Genomic DNA, 17,809 nt, shown 5'->3' with positions numbered 1-17,809 from the left:
GCACACCTGACACTTGAAACATTCCAGTTAGCCAGCTAGCTGATCAATCAGACAATTTAGCAAATTTCTACTTGGACTAATACTTAAGAAAACAGGAGACCCAACTGACACTTCCAAAACGTGTGATGGGAATCTAACTGCTCAGTAGTGTAGCTGGGTTCCTTTCTCGCAGATACTTGCAGTTAAAAAGGGTGGGGCATTCCTTCTGAGTATTAGCCTAAATGCAGGCCATTACAGGAGTGAGTTATGGAATTAGCAGGGTATTACTCAACATTAGGTTAAAAATGGATGTATGCCCTATGTAGCTGATTCAGGGGGTTAATTAATCACAGAGAATCACTCACATAAACACAGTACACTGGCATGCAGTCATGTGGTCATTTGATATGTAATGTAATATGACATTATTTACAAGACTGTTCCAAAGACTGTTCCTGTGCTTTCAGTTTCCCCAGTCACAGGTGACCCAATGTACTCAACTAGATGTTGGGGCTTCCTTGCTACATCCGCACAAGTTTTTTTTCATTGATACAATGTTGTGGTCAGTAATATACTTTATCAATGTCTTTTCTCTTATTTGAGAATTTCTGTATTTGTTCACAGGGACTATAATACTGTTGACCTGATTCACACCAGGACCAGGGCCAGAGGGGGCCATCGGAAATGCTGTGTTGGGGAAATGCTTCCTTCGGTCAGCTAGGTTTGGGTGGGATCGATGAGGAGATTGTGGTGGAACCCCGGAACTGTGATTTCTTTCAGGGGAAGCAGATTTGCGATATTGGGTGTGGCCGACGGCACACTACATTTCTACTGGGAGACGGGACTGTATACACATGTGGCTGCAATGACCTTGGTCAACTTGGGCATGAGAAGTCTCGGAAGAAACCAGGTAATGAACCACGTATTGATCAACCCAGAGCTTTATTTGGGGTCCAAAAAAAATATTTAATTAGTGGTGATACGGATTAATGCATAGAGTATGTCATCAGAAAGTGTTTTAAATCATATCATGTTTTTTCCCCTTTAGAGCAGGTTGTGGCACTAGATGCACAGAACATTGTGGCGGTATCATGTGGGGAGGCCCATACTCTCGCTTTGAATGACAAAGGACAAGTGTTTGCATGGGGCTTGGCCTCTGATGGACAGCTGGGTCTTTCAAACTTTGAAGAATGTGTCCGTGTGCCCAGGTGAATATAACAAGAATGCTTGAAAGGCTCAGGATTCCTATTTCTGCTTAACATGTGTCAACATAAAACCGTTTGTACTATCTTGTGAATGGTATAATAGCTGTAATTGTTTCTCTGAACAAACAAATTAAGCATTCACTTTGTCTTTTTTTCAAATGGCACCATCAAATATCTGTGTTGTAAATGTCATCAATATATTTTTTCCAAGAATTTTAAGTGTGAAGTGCCTAATGTAGACTAGGACTGGGTAAAAAATGTGGGAATCTTGTTAGGAATATCTGAAATTTATTATTAAAATGCAAACATCGATTTTTATAACTTTTTGTATTTTGTCTTTGGAGGTGCTAAATGAGTGAGATGTTAGAGTTTTGGCAATGAATGAGTTACTTCAAGTTTCTCACACATGCAAGACCTAGCCTTGCAGGCTGCTGTCAAACATAGAGCAATTGCATTTTTTCTTTGCCGGGTGAGTCACATTGCAACCTTTTTTCCCCTGTAGCATTATGGCCAGCAATGTGGTTAAAGAGAATCAGAAATTGCTGGTCCTGCCCTTACACTTGTTGACCTGGGTTCGAATAGTGTGCTGGAGATCCTAGAAAGGTTTTAGCAGCAGCCAGCAATCTTCACAGCTCTGCTGTCACTAGTTTGCCAACAATTTCTTTTATTTTAATTGTATTTTACTGACTTGACAGTAATGAGTCCTTTCTAATGACTCATTCAGCTGTATAGTTCAGTCTTATGGTTTGAGGGTGATTTCTACAACATCATTGGCTTCATATGCTGTCATCCAGCTAAGTGCTCCAAATTACAACAGCTGTTTATGTTTGCAGAGAAACAGATCAAGCCAGGGAGTATTATAAATACATGTTTATAACTGATAACTGGACGCAGGTTATAATAATTAATGCAGATAATTGATTATGGTTTTTGATGATACACACATTTATGAAAACATAAAGAGGTTTTGTTTTTCACAAAAACTGGCAGCAGCGTCCTACTCATTGTCACTTCTAAGATTAAAAAACTGTCCTCCAGTTCAGTGCTGCGTCCAATAGCTGTTTGTTTCACATTCACTAATCAAAAAAGGTCAAGCCACCAGCATTATTAAGTAATGTTTATAACTGATAAATAGATCCAGGATACAATAACAAATGCATATTATTGATTGTAAAGATACACACATTTTTATATGAAAACATTCTGAGGTTTGTTACCGCGACTCATGAACGACTGACTCAATTCATTTTTGTAATTTTTTTGAAAGGCTGGGAGCTGAGTTCTACAATATAGCTTTTAAAATATATAACATATGCCTGTGTTCATAAGCAATACAAATATTTAGTTATAGCTATTAAAGTGCACTTTTCTAGAATGACTTGCAATCTTGAAAGATGAGTCAGAACTTTAGCAAATTTGCCATTATTTCATGTTAGTGTATACATGAGGTACTTTTGATTTTTAATTATTGTTATTTTAAATATTGTTCATTTAAAAAAATAATTTTGGTTACTTATCTGTTGAATCAAATGTAATTCCATGTCACATTTTGTGCCTGGTCATCAATGTTTAACATTCATCTCTGGTAATCTACTTTTATATAGGCTAGCGGATTCCCCATGCAGTACTTAGCCTTCATTCTCAGAGAATCTCTCCTATGAGTAATATTGGCATATTAATTATCACTATATCCAAATGAAATCAAAATTGAGTCAGAATCAAATCAAATTGTGGCCTTTTATATCAATGTTGAATTGGTAGATCAGTGCCAATACCCAACTATACTGTAGACATTTGAATGAAAGCATATCAATAACAGTACTCTTGTGTCTGTTTTCTCAACTCAGAAACCTCAAGAGCTTATCAGATGTACAAATTGTTCAGGTAGCCTGTGGATATCGGCACTCCCATGCTCTGTCGAGAGGTAAGAAATGTTTGAATATGCCTTGATTTCCAAAGAAATGTTTCAATGCCTGCGGTGACGGGGATATTTTTGACGAGTAACAAAGAAAGCGTTCAGTTGGATGTGATTGTTATTATGTGGATGTGGTAATTAATGAGTTAAATGTATTAAAATGTTTACATGAACCAATTAAGTGCCACCAATTTATAATTCTAGGGAATTTGTTTAAAAAGTGGATGAATACATTTCAGTTTCTTGATATCAGAGGGATGAACAAAAATAGTCAGAATCCTTCAAACCCTATCCTCTTGCTTTGCCTTAAAAAAGAACAACTCATCCCTGTACGGATCTGAGGCACAGAAGTACACAACAGATATGATAGACATCCTTTCAATTTGCTTTTATTTTACTTACTATTACTTCTGTCTTACTTTATTTAGGAGGCCAAGTCTATTCATGGGGACAAAACCGATATGGACAACTGGGACTGGGATCAGCAGGACAAGGTGTCTCTACTCCTCAAGTCATCCAGTCTTTACAGGGGATTCCCTTCCTTCAGATATCTGCTGGGGGGGCTCACAGCTTTGCCCTTACACTCTCAGGAGCTGTCTTTGGTTGGGGGCGCAACAACTTTGGTCAACTGGGCCTCAATGACAATAACGGTAAGACTGAAAAACAGTGTTGTGCTCAATTTACAATTTTGGAATTGATTCATTCTCTTGGGTTGACACTCAAAATTACTTGATTACATAACCAACACAACGTGAACATTTTGTTTGATTGACAAGAAGTACAATTTAGTTTAGTGTTATTTAAAGAAACTACACACTGTCGAAAAACCTCTATCCTAACCACACTACCAGATACCAAATAAAATGGTGGTGTGTTTTTCCTGTAAAACATTTTGTCTTGTTTGTCCAGGCAAATCTCTTATTAATATCTTTTAGTAGTGTTTTTTTCTGCAGCAATTCGACCATGAAGGCCTGATTCACGCAGTGTCCTCTACAGTTGATGTTGATATGTCTGAACTCTTCAGACATTTATTTGGGTTGTAATCTGGTGAAGTTAGTGGCCAGTTTCTGAGGCTGAACTAATGAACTTATCCTCTGCAGTGTAGGTTACTCTGGATTTTCCTTTTCTGTGGTGGCCATTGTGTAGCTCAGTTTAATCTTAGTGCTTGATGGATTTTGCGACTGCACTTGAAGAAACTGTTCATTTAAATGCGTTCAAAGTGACTTAAGTGACTACCTCATGAAGTTGGTTGAGAGAATGCAGAGTGTGCAAAGCTTTCATTGTGACAAAGGGTGGCTAATTAGAACAATCTACAGTATTAAATGTATTTTGATCTGTTTAACACTTTTTTGGTTGTTGCATGATTTTATCTGTATTCTTTCATAGTTTTGATGTCTTTACTACTATTCTAATATATACAGTAGCCCTGAAGCCCAATTAGTAAAAAAAAAAAAAAGAATTTCTTGTTTGAAAGACTTAACAATTTGTTCAAACGAGATACTAAGTAGTTCGAAAGAGAATCATAAGTATGTCTAATTAGGCCAAATTCATTATGCAGCAGCATTAAAAGGCCATGTAATGGTTGCTACAGCCCATTGTTCTTTGATTTCGTCCAGTGATGGGCCTATAAAGGTTAATTAATAGTTATTTGAAACCCTAAAGCAAGGCAACCTTTGAAGTCCAAAGCATTAAGTCAGAACAGTGAGCAATTGGCTGAATAGTAGAACATTGGCTTAAGGTGAGTATGCATCAAGTGTGCCATGACATTTTGATCAAATTATAAAACTTTTTATGTAATTCAAAACAGGATTGTCCAATAAATATTCAATCCAGGCAACATTACAACAAATACAAGTTGTAGTCTTGTTTAAGTGCTTAAGTTGAACTTCTTGCGTTGTAAAAAGAGAAAGCGTTGCTCACTAGTTGTGACCAATAGCAGCTAGTATACTAATTGTCAGCCTAACAACCCTTCGCTATTCAAAACAAACATACCGCCACGCTTATATAAACTGAGCTCTAGTCTGCTGTCTTTAGAATATGCCTACTGCATAATTTCACCTCTCTATAAAACAAATCTTTTTTGGACCTTGATCAAAGGTCCGGGACTAATGTGGAAACACCCGGTTGTTTTACCCAGAGCCATTATGTGTAACAATTGGAGCTGCGGATGTGTGGAGTCTATGCATGTATTTTTTCATATGTTTTTAGTCGACGTAGCCCATCCATCATCACCAGTTAATCCACAGATAATAGGCTGATCTACGCTGATTAATAACCACTGTATTAACACAATCCCTATAGAAATAGGTTTGTAATGGCCATTTGATAGTTTTGTAGGCTAGTTCACACTAATCAGGAATGAAGGCATACAGTACAGGCCAAAAGTTTGGACACCTTCTCATTCAATGCGTTTCCTTTATTTTCATGACTATTTACATTGTAGATTCTCACTGAAGGCATCAAAACTATGAATGAACACATGTGGAATTGTGTACTTAACAAAAAAGTGTGAAATAACTGAAAACATGTCTTATATTCTAGTTTCATCAAAGTAGCCACCCTTTGCTCTGATTACTGCTTTGCACACTCTTGGCATTCTCTTGATGAGCTTCAAGAGGTAGTCACCTGAAATGGTTTTCCAACAGTCTTGAAGGAGTTCCCAGAGATGCTTAGCACTTGTTGGCCCTTTTGCCTTCACTCTGCGGTCCAGCTCACCCCAAACCATCTCGATTGGATTCAGGTCCAGTGACTGTGGAGGCCAGGTCATCTGGCGCAGCACTCAATCACTCTCCTTTTTGGTCAAATAGCCCTTACACAGCCTGGAGGTGTGTTTGGGGTCGTTGTCCTGTTGAAAAATAAACGATGGTCCAACTAAACGCAAACCGGATGGGATGGCATGTCGCTGCAGGATGCTGTGGTAGCCATGCTGGTTCAGTATGCCTTCAATTTGGAATAAATCCCCAACAATGTCACCAGCAAAGCACCCCCACACCATCACTCCTCCTCCTCCATGCTTCACGGTGGGAACCAGGCATGTAGAATCCATCCGTTCACCTTTTCTGCTTCGCACAAAGACACTGCGGTTGGAACCAAATATCTCAAATTTGGACTCATCAGACCATTTTCCGGACTGACTGACCTTCATTTGTTTAAGTAATGACGGCCACTCGTTTCTCTTTACTTAGCTGATTGGTTCTTGCTATAATATGAATTCTAACAGTCGTCCAATAGGGCTGTCGGCTGTGTATCAACCTGACTTCTGCACAACACAACTGATGGTCCCAACCCCATTAATAAGGGACAAAATTCCACTAATTAACCCTGACAAGGTACACCTGTGAAGTGAAAACCATTTCAGGTGACTACCTCATGAAGCTCGTTGAGATAACACCAAGGGTTTGCAACGCTATCAAAAAAGCAAAGGGTGGCTACTTTGAGGAATCTAAAATATAAGATGTTTTCAGTTATTTCACACTTTTTTTTGTTAAGTACATAATTCCATGTGTTCATTCATAGTTTTGATGCCTTCAGTGAGAATCTACAATGTAAATAGTCATGATAATAAAGAAAACACATTGAATGAGAAGGTGTGTCCAAACTTTTAGCCTATACTATATATATATATTTGGCCGTTGATATTTTCATTCGCCGGACAACTACACGTGTACTGCCATCATTTGCCAGCTAATGTAATCGCTAACACCCGCACATGCACGCCCACTAATCAATATTACCAAAATGTTGCGCCATCTGGTGGCAAATAAGACATTTCTTTGTGCCACCTGGTGACAGAGTAGGAGACTTACAGCTTAAAAAAATAAAATAAAAATGGCGAATAGCCATTCGGGCAAACTAGCTTTAAATTCATTTTCCAATGGTTATGTTTACATTTAAAAAATACTGCATGCATATCTAGAAGTATTCTGTAAGTTTATCGAGTGCCACAGATTTTTTATTTTTTTTGTACCTCTGGGTCAAATCTATCCCTTTCCGGTGCTTCTAGTATAGGGACCTGACCCTACAGTCGCCGGTCAGTAGCGCTGGTGTCACAGCTGCAAGTCATACCTATGACTTTTCTATAAGCCTACTTCACCCCCATCCTTGATTGTGACTGAGAATAAAATGTTTACACCATATGTCTCAAGCGAAAATTTGGGATGTGCGGTTTAGGATATTCGTTTTTACTCTTGAGAATACTGTCGGAACTTGGGCAAGAGAGGTTGATTGCTTATACATAGCATAAACTGCATATTAGAATATCTGGCCTAGCATAGAAATATAATTGGAAACTCGAAATTGCTCAAATTGGCATTTTTTCTAGCATTGCCATGCATAGCTCAACGTGTTTCACATTAGTTTTCCTCAAATTCTCTCTACAGTTTACAATGTCTTAGTCTATAGTTACTTGATTAAGAAATCAAATTCCTATTTTATTCTTTAATGTTCTAAATGTCCTGTCTTGTTAATTTATTTGTAAGCAAAGATAAATTAACATGCTATTATATTTGTTTGAACTCAAATGTCTAGCAAGCTGTCGAACGAATAATAAGGTATTCTATAACTTTGTGATTGTCACTGCTAACTTTTTGCTGGTATTACTTTTAAAAACTGGCTATTTGATTAAAAGCAACGCCTATTTTATTGACGTTTTTTGTGTACTTTAAAATAAAAAAAATGTGTCAGAGGAGGCGAATATTAAAGTAAAATGTCCCTGAAATTGTTTTCATTCCCATTGCCCATACAACTACAGGGCAGTTTGAACATTCTTGTGACACCCGACAATGTTCACTATCTTACGGGTACTTTTAATGTGTGAATTCGTTTCAACACACATCTTACATCAATGATATAACACATCAGTGATATAATAATCATATGTTTCCTGTAGTTCTTGACCAGGTTTGCACGCACTGCAGCAGGGATTTTGTCCCACTCCTCCATCCGGAACTTCTCCAGATCCTTCAGGTTTCAGGGCTGTCACTGGGCAATACGGACTTTCAGCTCCCTCCAAAGATTTTCTATTGGGTTCAGGTCTAGAGACTGGCTAGGCCACTCCAGGACCTTAAGATGCTTCTTATGGAGCCACTCCTTAGTTGCCCTGTGTGTTTCGGGTCGTTGTCATGCTGGAAGACCCAGCCATGACCCATCTTCAATGCTCTTACAGAGGGAAGGAGGTTGTTGGCCAAGATCTCGCGATACATGGCCCCACATCCATCGTCCCCTCAATACGGTGCAGTCGTCCATGCTTCACGGTTGGGATGGTGTTCTTGGGGTTCTTCTTTCAAACACGACGAGTGGAGTTTAGACCAAAAAGCTCTATTTTTGTCTCATCAGACCACATGACCTTCTCCCATTCCTCCTCTGGATCATCCAGATGGTCATTGGCAAACTTCAGATGGGCCTGGACATGCGCTGGCTTGAGCAGGGGGACTTTGCGTGCTCTGCAGGATTTTAATCCATGATGGCGTAGTGTGTTACTAATGGTTTTCTTTGAGACTGTGGTCCCATCTCTCTTCAGGTCATTGACCAGGTCCTGCCGTGTAGTTCTTGGGCTGATCCCTCACTTTCCTCATGATCATTGATGCCCCACGAGGTGAGATCTTGCATGGAGCCCCAGACCGAGTGAGATTGACCGTCATCTTGAACTTCTTCCATTTTCTAATAATTGCGCCAACAGTTGTTGCCTTCTCACCAAGCTGCTTGCCTATTGTCATGTAGCCCATCCCAGCCTTGTGCAGGTCTACAATTTTATCCCTGATGTCCTTACACAGCACTCTGGTCTTGGCCATTGTGGAGAGGTTGGAGTCTGATTGATAGTGTGTGGACTGGTGTCTTTTATACAGGTAACAAGTTCAAACAGGTGCAGTTAATACAGGTAATGAGTGGAGAACAGGAGGGCTTCTTAAAGAAAAACTAACAGGTCTGTGAGAGCCGGAATTTGTACTGGTTGGTAGGTGATCAAATACTTATGTCATGGAATAAAATGCAAATTAATTATTTAAAAATCATACAATGTGATTTTCTGGATTTTTGTTATAGATTTTTGTTAAGTGTACCTATGATAAAAATTACAGACCTCTATATGCTTTGTAAGTAGGAAACATTGCCGATTTTGCAGGTTGTCAAATACTTAACATTTGACCATTTATTCTGTACATTGCTTTTATTATAACTAAAACATTTGGTAAATTACTGATACATCTTTTTGTCTTTGACATCCTAACCAATGACTGTCCATATGTTTCCATCACTATACAAATAGCCTTTGCACTCGCCTGTCTCACTAAGTACGCCAGCAGTTGTGGCAGCCTCTGGACTGATAGACATGGGCATGTGCTCTTTCAATCTAAATATTATTATTTACAGCGGCAGGTAGGCAGGCCCAGAAAAAACATGCTTACCAGCCCAAAGGGTAGAGACACCCATACTCAGATTCTTGAGTATATTATCTTCTACAATTCATTAACCCATGTTAAAATAATATGAATTGGATTCCCTTTAATTTGACATTGTCCCTTAATGTGCAATTTGAAGCACTAATATGACTCCACAAACTTGTGTTTCAGATCAATATTATCCAGCTCTGCTCAAGTCTCTTAGGTCACAGAGGGTCATCTATGTCTGCTGTGGGGAGGACCACACTGCTGCACTAACAAAGGTGACTTATACTAAAAAGTGTACCCCGAGGCATTGAGTAATCTCAAACTCTCACCCATTACTGTACCCAATATATAAGAATTAGCTAGCTTATCACACTCTTGGGACAATGCTGTACTAGTTTATTTATGAGCTCATACTGTACATTGTCCAGCAAACATGACAACAGGTCAACTTACTATGTTGCTGACTGCCTAAGGCACATACGTTCTGCATTCCAGTAGTGTTCCAGTTCCCGAATCCATCCACTTGGAGTGAACTGCAAAAAAACATTAAATTGCAGGAGCTTGTCTCTTTAAATTAGTGTTTTTAAACTGTGTATCCTATGTTTTTTGGAATCCTAAGAATGACAAATGTTAATAAATGGTTATTTGATGAGTAAATAATTTAAAAGGACAAGTATAAATGTGTTTAATAATTTCCTTTGCCTACTATTAGCCAACTAAACCATTTATCGTTTACTCACCCTTTTATATTTTCCAACACCATACTTTTACTGTGCTCTCATGCCTAGAACTGTGGAATCCCAGGAATGACAAATGTCAGTAAAAGGTTATTTGATAAGTAAAATATTTAAAAGGATAGTTTAAATATAAGTGTTTAATCATTTCCTACTGTAAGCCTGCTAAATATATTTTTTATTTTATTTTACTTTTTCATTTACCATTTACTCACCATTTATATTTTTCATCTTCTCACTTACTATTCTCTCAGGCCTAGAACAGTTGAATAATTTATCTATTTCCAATTGTACTCATGAGGCTTTTCCCATTTTCCACGTGTCATATTATAATTAGAAGGGTGTCTTAAATACCTGGGCAGTATCTGATACACTCGACTACTATTGTATGTTGGGACTAACACTACCATAGTCAGCCACTTCTAAGACTCTTAGATAATGTAGCTAGTATTGTTCTTACACTATCTGTACCGTTCAATCATTCTGAATTTTCTTCCACTGCTTAGATTACATTTTTGTCTTTCATAGGAAGGAGGCGTGTTTACATTTGGAGCAGGAGGTTATGGCCAGCTTGGACACAACTCTACAAACCATGAGATTAACCCCAGGAAGGTGTTTGAGCTTATGGGAAATGTTGTGACACAGATTGCTTGTGGACGGTAAATATCAATTACTTGGATAATTTCTGTTTTTAACTAGCACAGGGCTGAATTTTATCAGGTTCATTTCAAAGCTATAGTCTCTCCTGAGAAATGTAAGGAACAAAAGTTCAAGCTTGAGGAAAATATCTGAACCCTATATTATCTGAGTGATCCAAGAGTTATCGGCCGTGATATTATAACGATATTTACATGTCATTACAACATCCATCACTGATTCATGGAAAACCTCTTGAAGGCAAAATCCTGCCAAAACCCCATATTTCTATGTGAAAATGAATGAATAATATGAAAATATCAACAATATTTAGAGACATTTTGGGGCAATTAGTAGTTTAAGTAAAGCCCAGATGTCTAAACCCACTCTGCAAAGCCATTTCTAAGCAGGCCGGGTAGGAATTTTTACTTTCATGGATACGTAGCTAGAAAAAATAGATGCACAACAAATTCAGTCACTATCACCATATTACATATAATATATACATATTACAAGTTACATTACATATACTATTTGTGAAATTGCTTAAACAAACAGCACTATCAATTGAGTGATTACATACCATGCTAAACATTGTACATTTTGCATTGCGAGCTGAAATTGGTGTTTATCGACTACTTGTGGCGGTTAGCAGGGCAAGGTTACCTGGTTCAGTAAAACAAATTGAGCACAATGGAAAGTATGTAGCAGATATGGCAGAACTGAAGCTGCGAGACAGCAAAGGAAACTATAATATTGTTTTGTTTCATTATAGTTGGAGAAAAAACTATATTTATCTGGCAGTGCACTGTATATTTTGAGAAAATGTAAACAAAATACACACTTTGTCATGACAATATAGAAGGATCGATGTGATCTAAACAAGTTTGTCAATACCATCTACTGGTTGATATGGCGATCTGAAGTTCAGGTAATTGTTTTAAAAGCATAATGAAATATCAGTGTGTTATCCTGTATCTTCATTTTCCAAAATATATAGCTACAACACATTACATCCAGAATTTTCAAATTTTACAGATGGACTACTTACAAGTTAAATCATGGTGAAAGAAGTTATTTTACTCACTATTGGAACAGACTTTCACTGAATCTACTGAATTTGTGACTTGTGCGTTTCTGGGGGTGGATTACCCTTTTAAAGACCGCCTTGAGACAGATTGATGTTATATTTTCTCTTTTGTGGCTGTTTGATCTTTTCAAGACAGCACACTTTGGCCTTCATCCCCTCGTCCGGGAAGATTGATTCATTTGGTCTGGGAGGGAACGGACAGCTGGGTACTCGCTCCACCTCAAACAGGAACAGCCCTGCCCCAGTCAAAGGGCCCTGGGTAGCCTACAACGGTCCAACTCCCACCAGTACAGGTTAGCAGAAACTTGATTGCACAGGTTACTTCAGACATGGTTCCTCAGGTAAACTCTAATTTTTTCCCGGAATGTGTAAATGGACCTGGCCAAGATAAGCGAATGTCTCTGACTTAGACCATTAAAAGGAATGACTACCATCTCTCGCTCTGTGCCTCGTGTCCTGCCTACCCTTCACTGTTACAGTAGGAGGTGCTTTAGGAAGCATTGGATGAACTCTCTTCAGATTATCTCAACAAATTGACAGCTAGACCAAAGGTCTGCAAGGCTGCAAATTAAGGATTCTTTGATGAAAGTGAAAACAAAATTATTATTTCTAACTTTGTCAATGACTATTTCTTATTCATTTTGCTATATTTCCTATTAAAAAAAATGTAATGTATGTTTTCATGAAAAGGACATTTCTAGGTGACCCCCAACTTTTGAACGGTAGTGTACATTCGTGGTAAAAATTCAAGAATCTGTCCCTGTCTTGCAGATTATTGATCCACTATATTTAGAACCCTTTCCAAAGCATTTGATATAAAGTTGCAGCCTACTGCAGAAGGGGCTGTCTTTGGTGTACCGAACAACAACCCTTCTCTGACCAGCTGCATGCCATTGCCTTTGCCTCCCTGTTAGCCCACAGAAGTATTCTATTAAACTGGAAATCTGTTGATCCTCCCCTAGTCTCTCTATGGCTCAAAGATCTGATGCTGTTCATAAAATTAGAAAAACCTAAGTATACAATCCAAGGGTCAACCTACTAATTTTATTCCACCTTTGACCCGATGACATTCTATTTTGAACAGCTTCAAACACTTCCTCTAAATTAGAACTCTTGACCCCAACCACCACCCTCTGAGATTACTGATATAGGCCTGTACGATCATCCAAGCACCTGAAATTGTTAGGCTATTACATATTTTTTTCTCCCCTTTAGCTTGTATTGAAGTTCAATGTTGTACGCTTCTGTTTTGTTTTTGGACGTGTAACTCAAAACATTCTGGAGTGTGTTTGGAGGCATCCTTTGGGGGGCAAAAAATGGTAAACGTACAATATCTTTAAAGGTGCACTATGCAAGTTTTTACGCCACATATTGGCAGTGAGTTGAATATCGGTTCTATAACTCCATTAGGACTGACAATATCATTACTAACTTTGAGCATACTGGCCAGTCTGAAGCAGTGTCACCTCCAAACATCGATGCTGGAACAATAAACGCAGACTTTTAATTTCATATGGGGACAACATTGGTGGATCCTTTCCCTAACTACGGAACATGGAATAAATAAAGTCAACAGCTAAATCAATCAAACACTATTTTCCAGCAAATGGTATCAAGGAGTGTCTGCTCGGACACAACTTGGCTAGCAAATGTTAGCTTATCATCTCAACCAAAAACCTTCCTAAAAATTATCTGCGCTCATATACATAAAATAAACAAGAACATTGAATGATTTTCCACTCCAAATAATTGTTTCTCAGTCATCATCAATCTAGTAACATACACATGGCTTTCCTTGACTATCTGGCTAACTAGCTAAATTAGGTATCTAATGTAATGTAACCTTATTATCAAGCAGAAATGTAGCCAACTCGGCATAACTGTTCATACAAACTTCAGCTTTTGCCATCTAATAAATGCGTTTTACTCCATGCTTTATAGAACAAGAATTTGATACACTGCCGATTTTGCAGGTTTTCCCGCTTACAAAGCATGTAGAAGTCAAATTTTTATCATAGGTACTCTTCAACTGTGAATGACGGAATCTAAAACAAAAATCCAGAAAATCCCATTGTATGATTAAGTAATTAATTTGCATTTTATTGATTGACATACACTCACCTAAAGGATTATTAGGAACACCATACTAATACTGTGTTTGAACCCCTTTCGCCTTCAGAACTGCCTTAATTCTACGTGGCATTGATTCAACAAGGTGCTGAAAGCATTCTTTAGAAATGTTGGCCCATATTGTTAGGGTAGCATCTTGCAGTTGATGGAGATTTGTGGGATGCACATCCAGGGCACGAAGCTCCCGTTCCACCACATACCAAAGATTCTATTGGGTTGAGATCTGGTGACTGTGGGGGCCATTTCAGTACAGTGAACTCATTGTCATGTTCAATAAACCAATTTGAAATGATTCAAGCTTTGTGACATGGTGCATTATCCTGCTGGAAGTAACCGTCAGAGGATGGGTACATGGTGGTCATAATGGGATGGACATGGTCAGAAACAATGCTCAGGTAGGCTGTGGCATTTAAACGATGCCCAATTGGCACTAAGGGGTCTAAAGTGTGCCAAGAAAACATCCCCCACACCATTACACCACCACCACCAGCCTGCACAGTGTTAACAAGGCACGATGGATCCATGTTCTCATTCTGTTTACGCCAAATTCTGACTCCACCATCTGAATGTCTCAACAGAAATCGAGACTCATCAGACCAGGCAACATTCTTCCAGTCTTCAACTGTCCAATTTTGGTGAGCTCATGCAAATTGTAGCATCTTTTTCCTATTTGTAGTGGAGATGAGTGGTACCCGGTGGGGTCTTCTGCTGTTGTATCCCATCCGCCTCAAGGTTGTGCGTGTTGTGGCTTCACAAATGCTTTGCTGCATACCTCGGTTGTAATGAGTGGTTATTTCAGTCAAAGTTGCTCTTCTATCAGCTTGAATCAGTCGACCCATTCTCCTCTGACCTCTAGCATCAACAAGGCATTTTCGCCCACATGACTGCCGCATACTGGATGTTTTTCCCTTTTCACACCATTCTTTGTAAACCCTAGAAATGGTTGTGCGTGAAAATCCCAGTAACTGAGCAGATTGTGAAATACTCAGACCGGCCCGTCTGGCACCAACAACCATGCCACGCTCAAAATTGCTTAAATCACCTTTCTTTCCCGTTCAGTTTGGGGTTCAGGAGATTGTCTTGACCAGGACCACACCCCTAAATGCATTGAAGCAACTGCTGATTAGATAATTGCATTAATGAGAAATTGAACAGGTGTTCCTAATAATCCTTTAGGTGAGTATAAGTATTTGATACATCAGAAAAGCAGAACTTAATATTTGGTACAGAAACCTATGTTTGCAATTACAGAGATCATAAGTTTCCTGTAGTTCTTGACCAGGTTTGCACACACTGAAGCAGGGATTTTGACCCACTCCTCCATACAGACCTTCTCCAGATCCTTTAGGTTTCGGGGCTGTCGCTGGGCAATACAGACTTTCAGCTCCCTCCAAACATTTTCTATTGGGTTCATGTCTGGAGACTTGCTAGGCCACTCCAGGACCTTGAGATGCTTCTTATGGAGCCACTCATTTGTTGCCCTGGTTGTGTGTTTTGGGTCGTTGTCATGCTGGAAGACCCAGCCATGACCCATCTTCAATGCTCTTACTGAGGGAAGGAGGTTGTTGGCCAAGATCTCGCGATACATGGCCCCATCCATCCTCCTCTCAATACGGTGCAGTCGTCCTGTCCCCTTTGCAGAAAAGCATCCCCAAAGAATGATGTTTCCACCTCCATGCTTCACGGTTGGGATGGTGTTCTTGGGGTTGTACTCATCCTTCTTCTTCCTCCAAACACGGCGAGTGGAGTTTAGACCAAAAAGCTCTATCTTTGTCTCATCAGACCACATGACCTTCTCCGATTCCTCCTCTGGATCATCCAGATGGTCATTGGCAAACTTCAGATGGGCCTGGACATTCGCTGGCTTGAGCAGGGGACCTTGTGTGCGCTGCAGGATTTTAATCCATGACGGCGTAATGTGTTACTAATGGTTTTCTTTGAGAATGTGGTCCCATCTCTGGTCATTGACCAGGTCCTGCCATATAGGTCTGGGCTGATCCCTCACTTTTCTCATGATCATTGATGCCCCACGAGGTGAGATCTTGCATGGAGCCCCAGACCGAGGGAGATTCACCGTCATCTTGAACTTCTTCCATTTTCTAATAATTGCGCCAACAGTTGTTGCCTTCTCACCAAGCTGCTTGCCTATTGTCCTGTAGCCCATCCCAGCCTTGTGCAGGTCTACAATTTTATCCCTGATGTCTTTATACAGCTCTTTGGTCTTGGCCATTGTGGAGAGGTTGGAGTCTTTTTGAGTGTGTGGACAGGTGTCTTCTATACAGGTAATGAGTGGAGAACAGGAGGGCTTCTCAAAGAAAAACTAACAGGTCTATGAGAGCCGGAATTCTTTCTGGTTGGTAGGTGATCAAATACTTACTTCATGCAATTGAATGCAAATTAACTATTTAAAAATCATACAATGTAATGCAAGTTCTCCCACTCAAAAAGATGAGAGAGGCCTGTAATTTTCATCATAGGTACACTTCAACTATGAGAGACAAAATTTAAAAAAGTATCCAGAAAATCATATTGTAGGATTTTTAATGAATGTATTGGTAAATTATGGTGAAAAATAAGTATTTGGTCAATAACAAAAGTTCATCTCAATACTTTGTTATATACCATTTGTTGGCAATGACAGAGGTCAAACATTTCTGTAAGTCTTCACAAGGTTTTCACACACTTGCTGGTATTTTGGTCCATTCCTCCATGCAGATCTCCTCTAGAGCAGTGATGTTTTGGGGCTGTCGTTAAGCAACACAGATTTTCAACTTCCTCCAAAGATTTTCTATGGGGTTGAGATTTGGTGACTGGCTAGGCCACTCCAGGACCTTGAAATGCTTCTTACAAAGCCACTCCTTCATTGCTCGGGCGGTGTGTTTGGGATCATTGTCATGCTGAAAGACCCAGCCACGTTTCATCTTCAGTGCCCTTGCTGATGGAAGGATGTTTTCACTAAAAATCTCACGATACATGGCCCCATTAATTATTTTCTTTACATGGATCAGTTGTCCTGGTCCCTTTGCAGAAAAACAGCCCCAATGCATGATGTTTACACCCCCATGCTTCACAGTAGGTATGGTGTTCTTTGGATGCAACTCTGCATTCTTTCTCCAAACAGGACGAGTTGAGTTTTTACCAAAAAGTTATTTTGCTTTCATGACCATATGACATTCTCCCAATCCTCTTCTGGACCATCCAAATGCTCTCTAGCAAACCTCAGACGGTCCTGGACATGTACTGGCTTAAGCAGGGGGACACATCTGGCACTGCAGGATTTGATTCCCTGGCGGCTTAGTGTGTTACTGATGGTAGCCTTTGTTACTTTGGTCCCAGCTCTCTCCAGGTCATTCACTAGGTCCCCCCGTGTGGTTCTGGGATTTTTGCTCACCGTTCTTGTGATAATTTTGACCCATTGGGGTGAGATCTTGCGTGGAGCCTCGGAGATTATCAGTGGTCCGTTTTTTTATAATTGCTCCCACAGTTGATTTCTTCACACCATGCTGCTTACCTATTGCAGATTCAGTCTTCCCAGCCTGGTGCAGGTCTACAATTTTGTTTCTGGTGTCCTTTGACAGCTCTTAAGTCTTGGCCATATTGGAGTTTGGAGTGTGACTGTTTGAGGTTGTGGACAGGTGTCTTTTATACTGATAACAATTTCAAACAGGTGCCATTAATACAGGTAATGAGTGGAGGACAGAGGAGCCTCTTAAAGAAGAAGTTACAGGTCTGTGAGA

The 17,809-nt window shown here is 39.5% G+C and overlaps 1 protein-coding gene across 3 annotated transcripts in view; it reads left to right on the top strand.

Moving 5' to 3' along the window:
- The window catches only part of herc4 (HECT and RLD domain containing E3 ubiquitin protein ligase 4), a 29,225-nt gene that overhangs the window by 797 nt on the left and 10,619 nt on the right, over positions 1-17,809 (top strand). For 2 of the 3 annotated variants that reach the window (XR_003781870.2, XM_013132134.4), the window contains exons 2-8: positions 604-889; positions 1,028-1,187; positions 3,032-3,108; positions 3,528-3,749; positions 9,666-9,757; positions 10,745-10,875; positions 12,075-12,235. Coding sequence is in view for 2 of the 3 variants with exons in the window: in XM_013132134.4 (XP_012987588.1) it covers positions 664-889; positions 1,028-1,187; positions 3,032-3,108; positions 3,528-3,749; positions 9,666-9,757; positions 10,745-10,875; positions 12,075-12,235 (1,069 nt within the window). In the remaining variant the exon portion in view is untranslated. Of the gene's footprint in view, positions 1-603; positions 890-1,027; positions 1,188-3,031; positions 3,109-3,527; positions 3,750-9,665; positions 9,758-10,744; positions 10,876-12,074; positions 12,236-17,809 lie in introns of those variants that run through there. The other variant, XM_034292552.1, reaches the window with a different exon arrangement.

The sequence above is a fragment of the Esox lucius genome, chromosome 6 (genome assembly GCF_011004845.1).
Source record: "Esox lucius isolate fEsoLuc1 chromosome 6, fEsoLuc1.pri, whole genome shotgun sequence".
Classification (NCBI taxonomy): Eukaryota; Metazoa; Chordata; class Actinopteri; order Esociformes; family Esocidae; genus Esox; species Esox lucius.
Note: the sequence above shows the minus strand (reverse complement) of the source record. Positions and strands in the feature narration are given on the sequence as shown.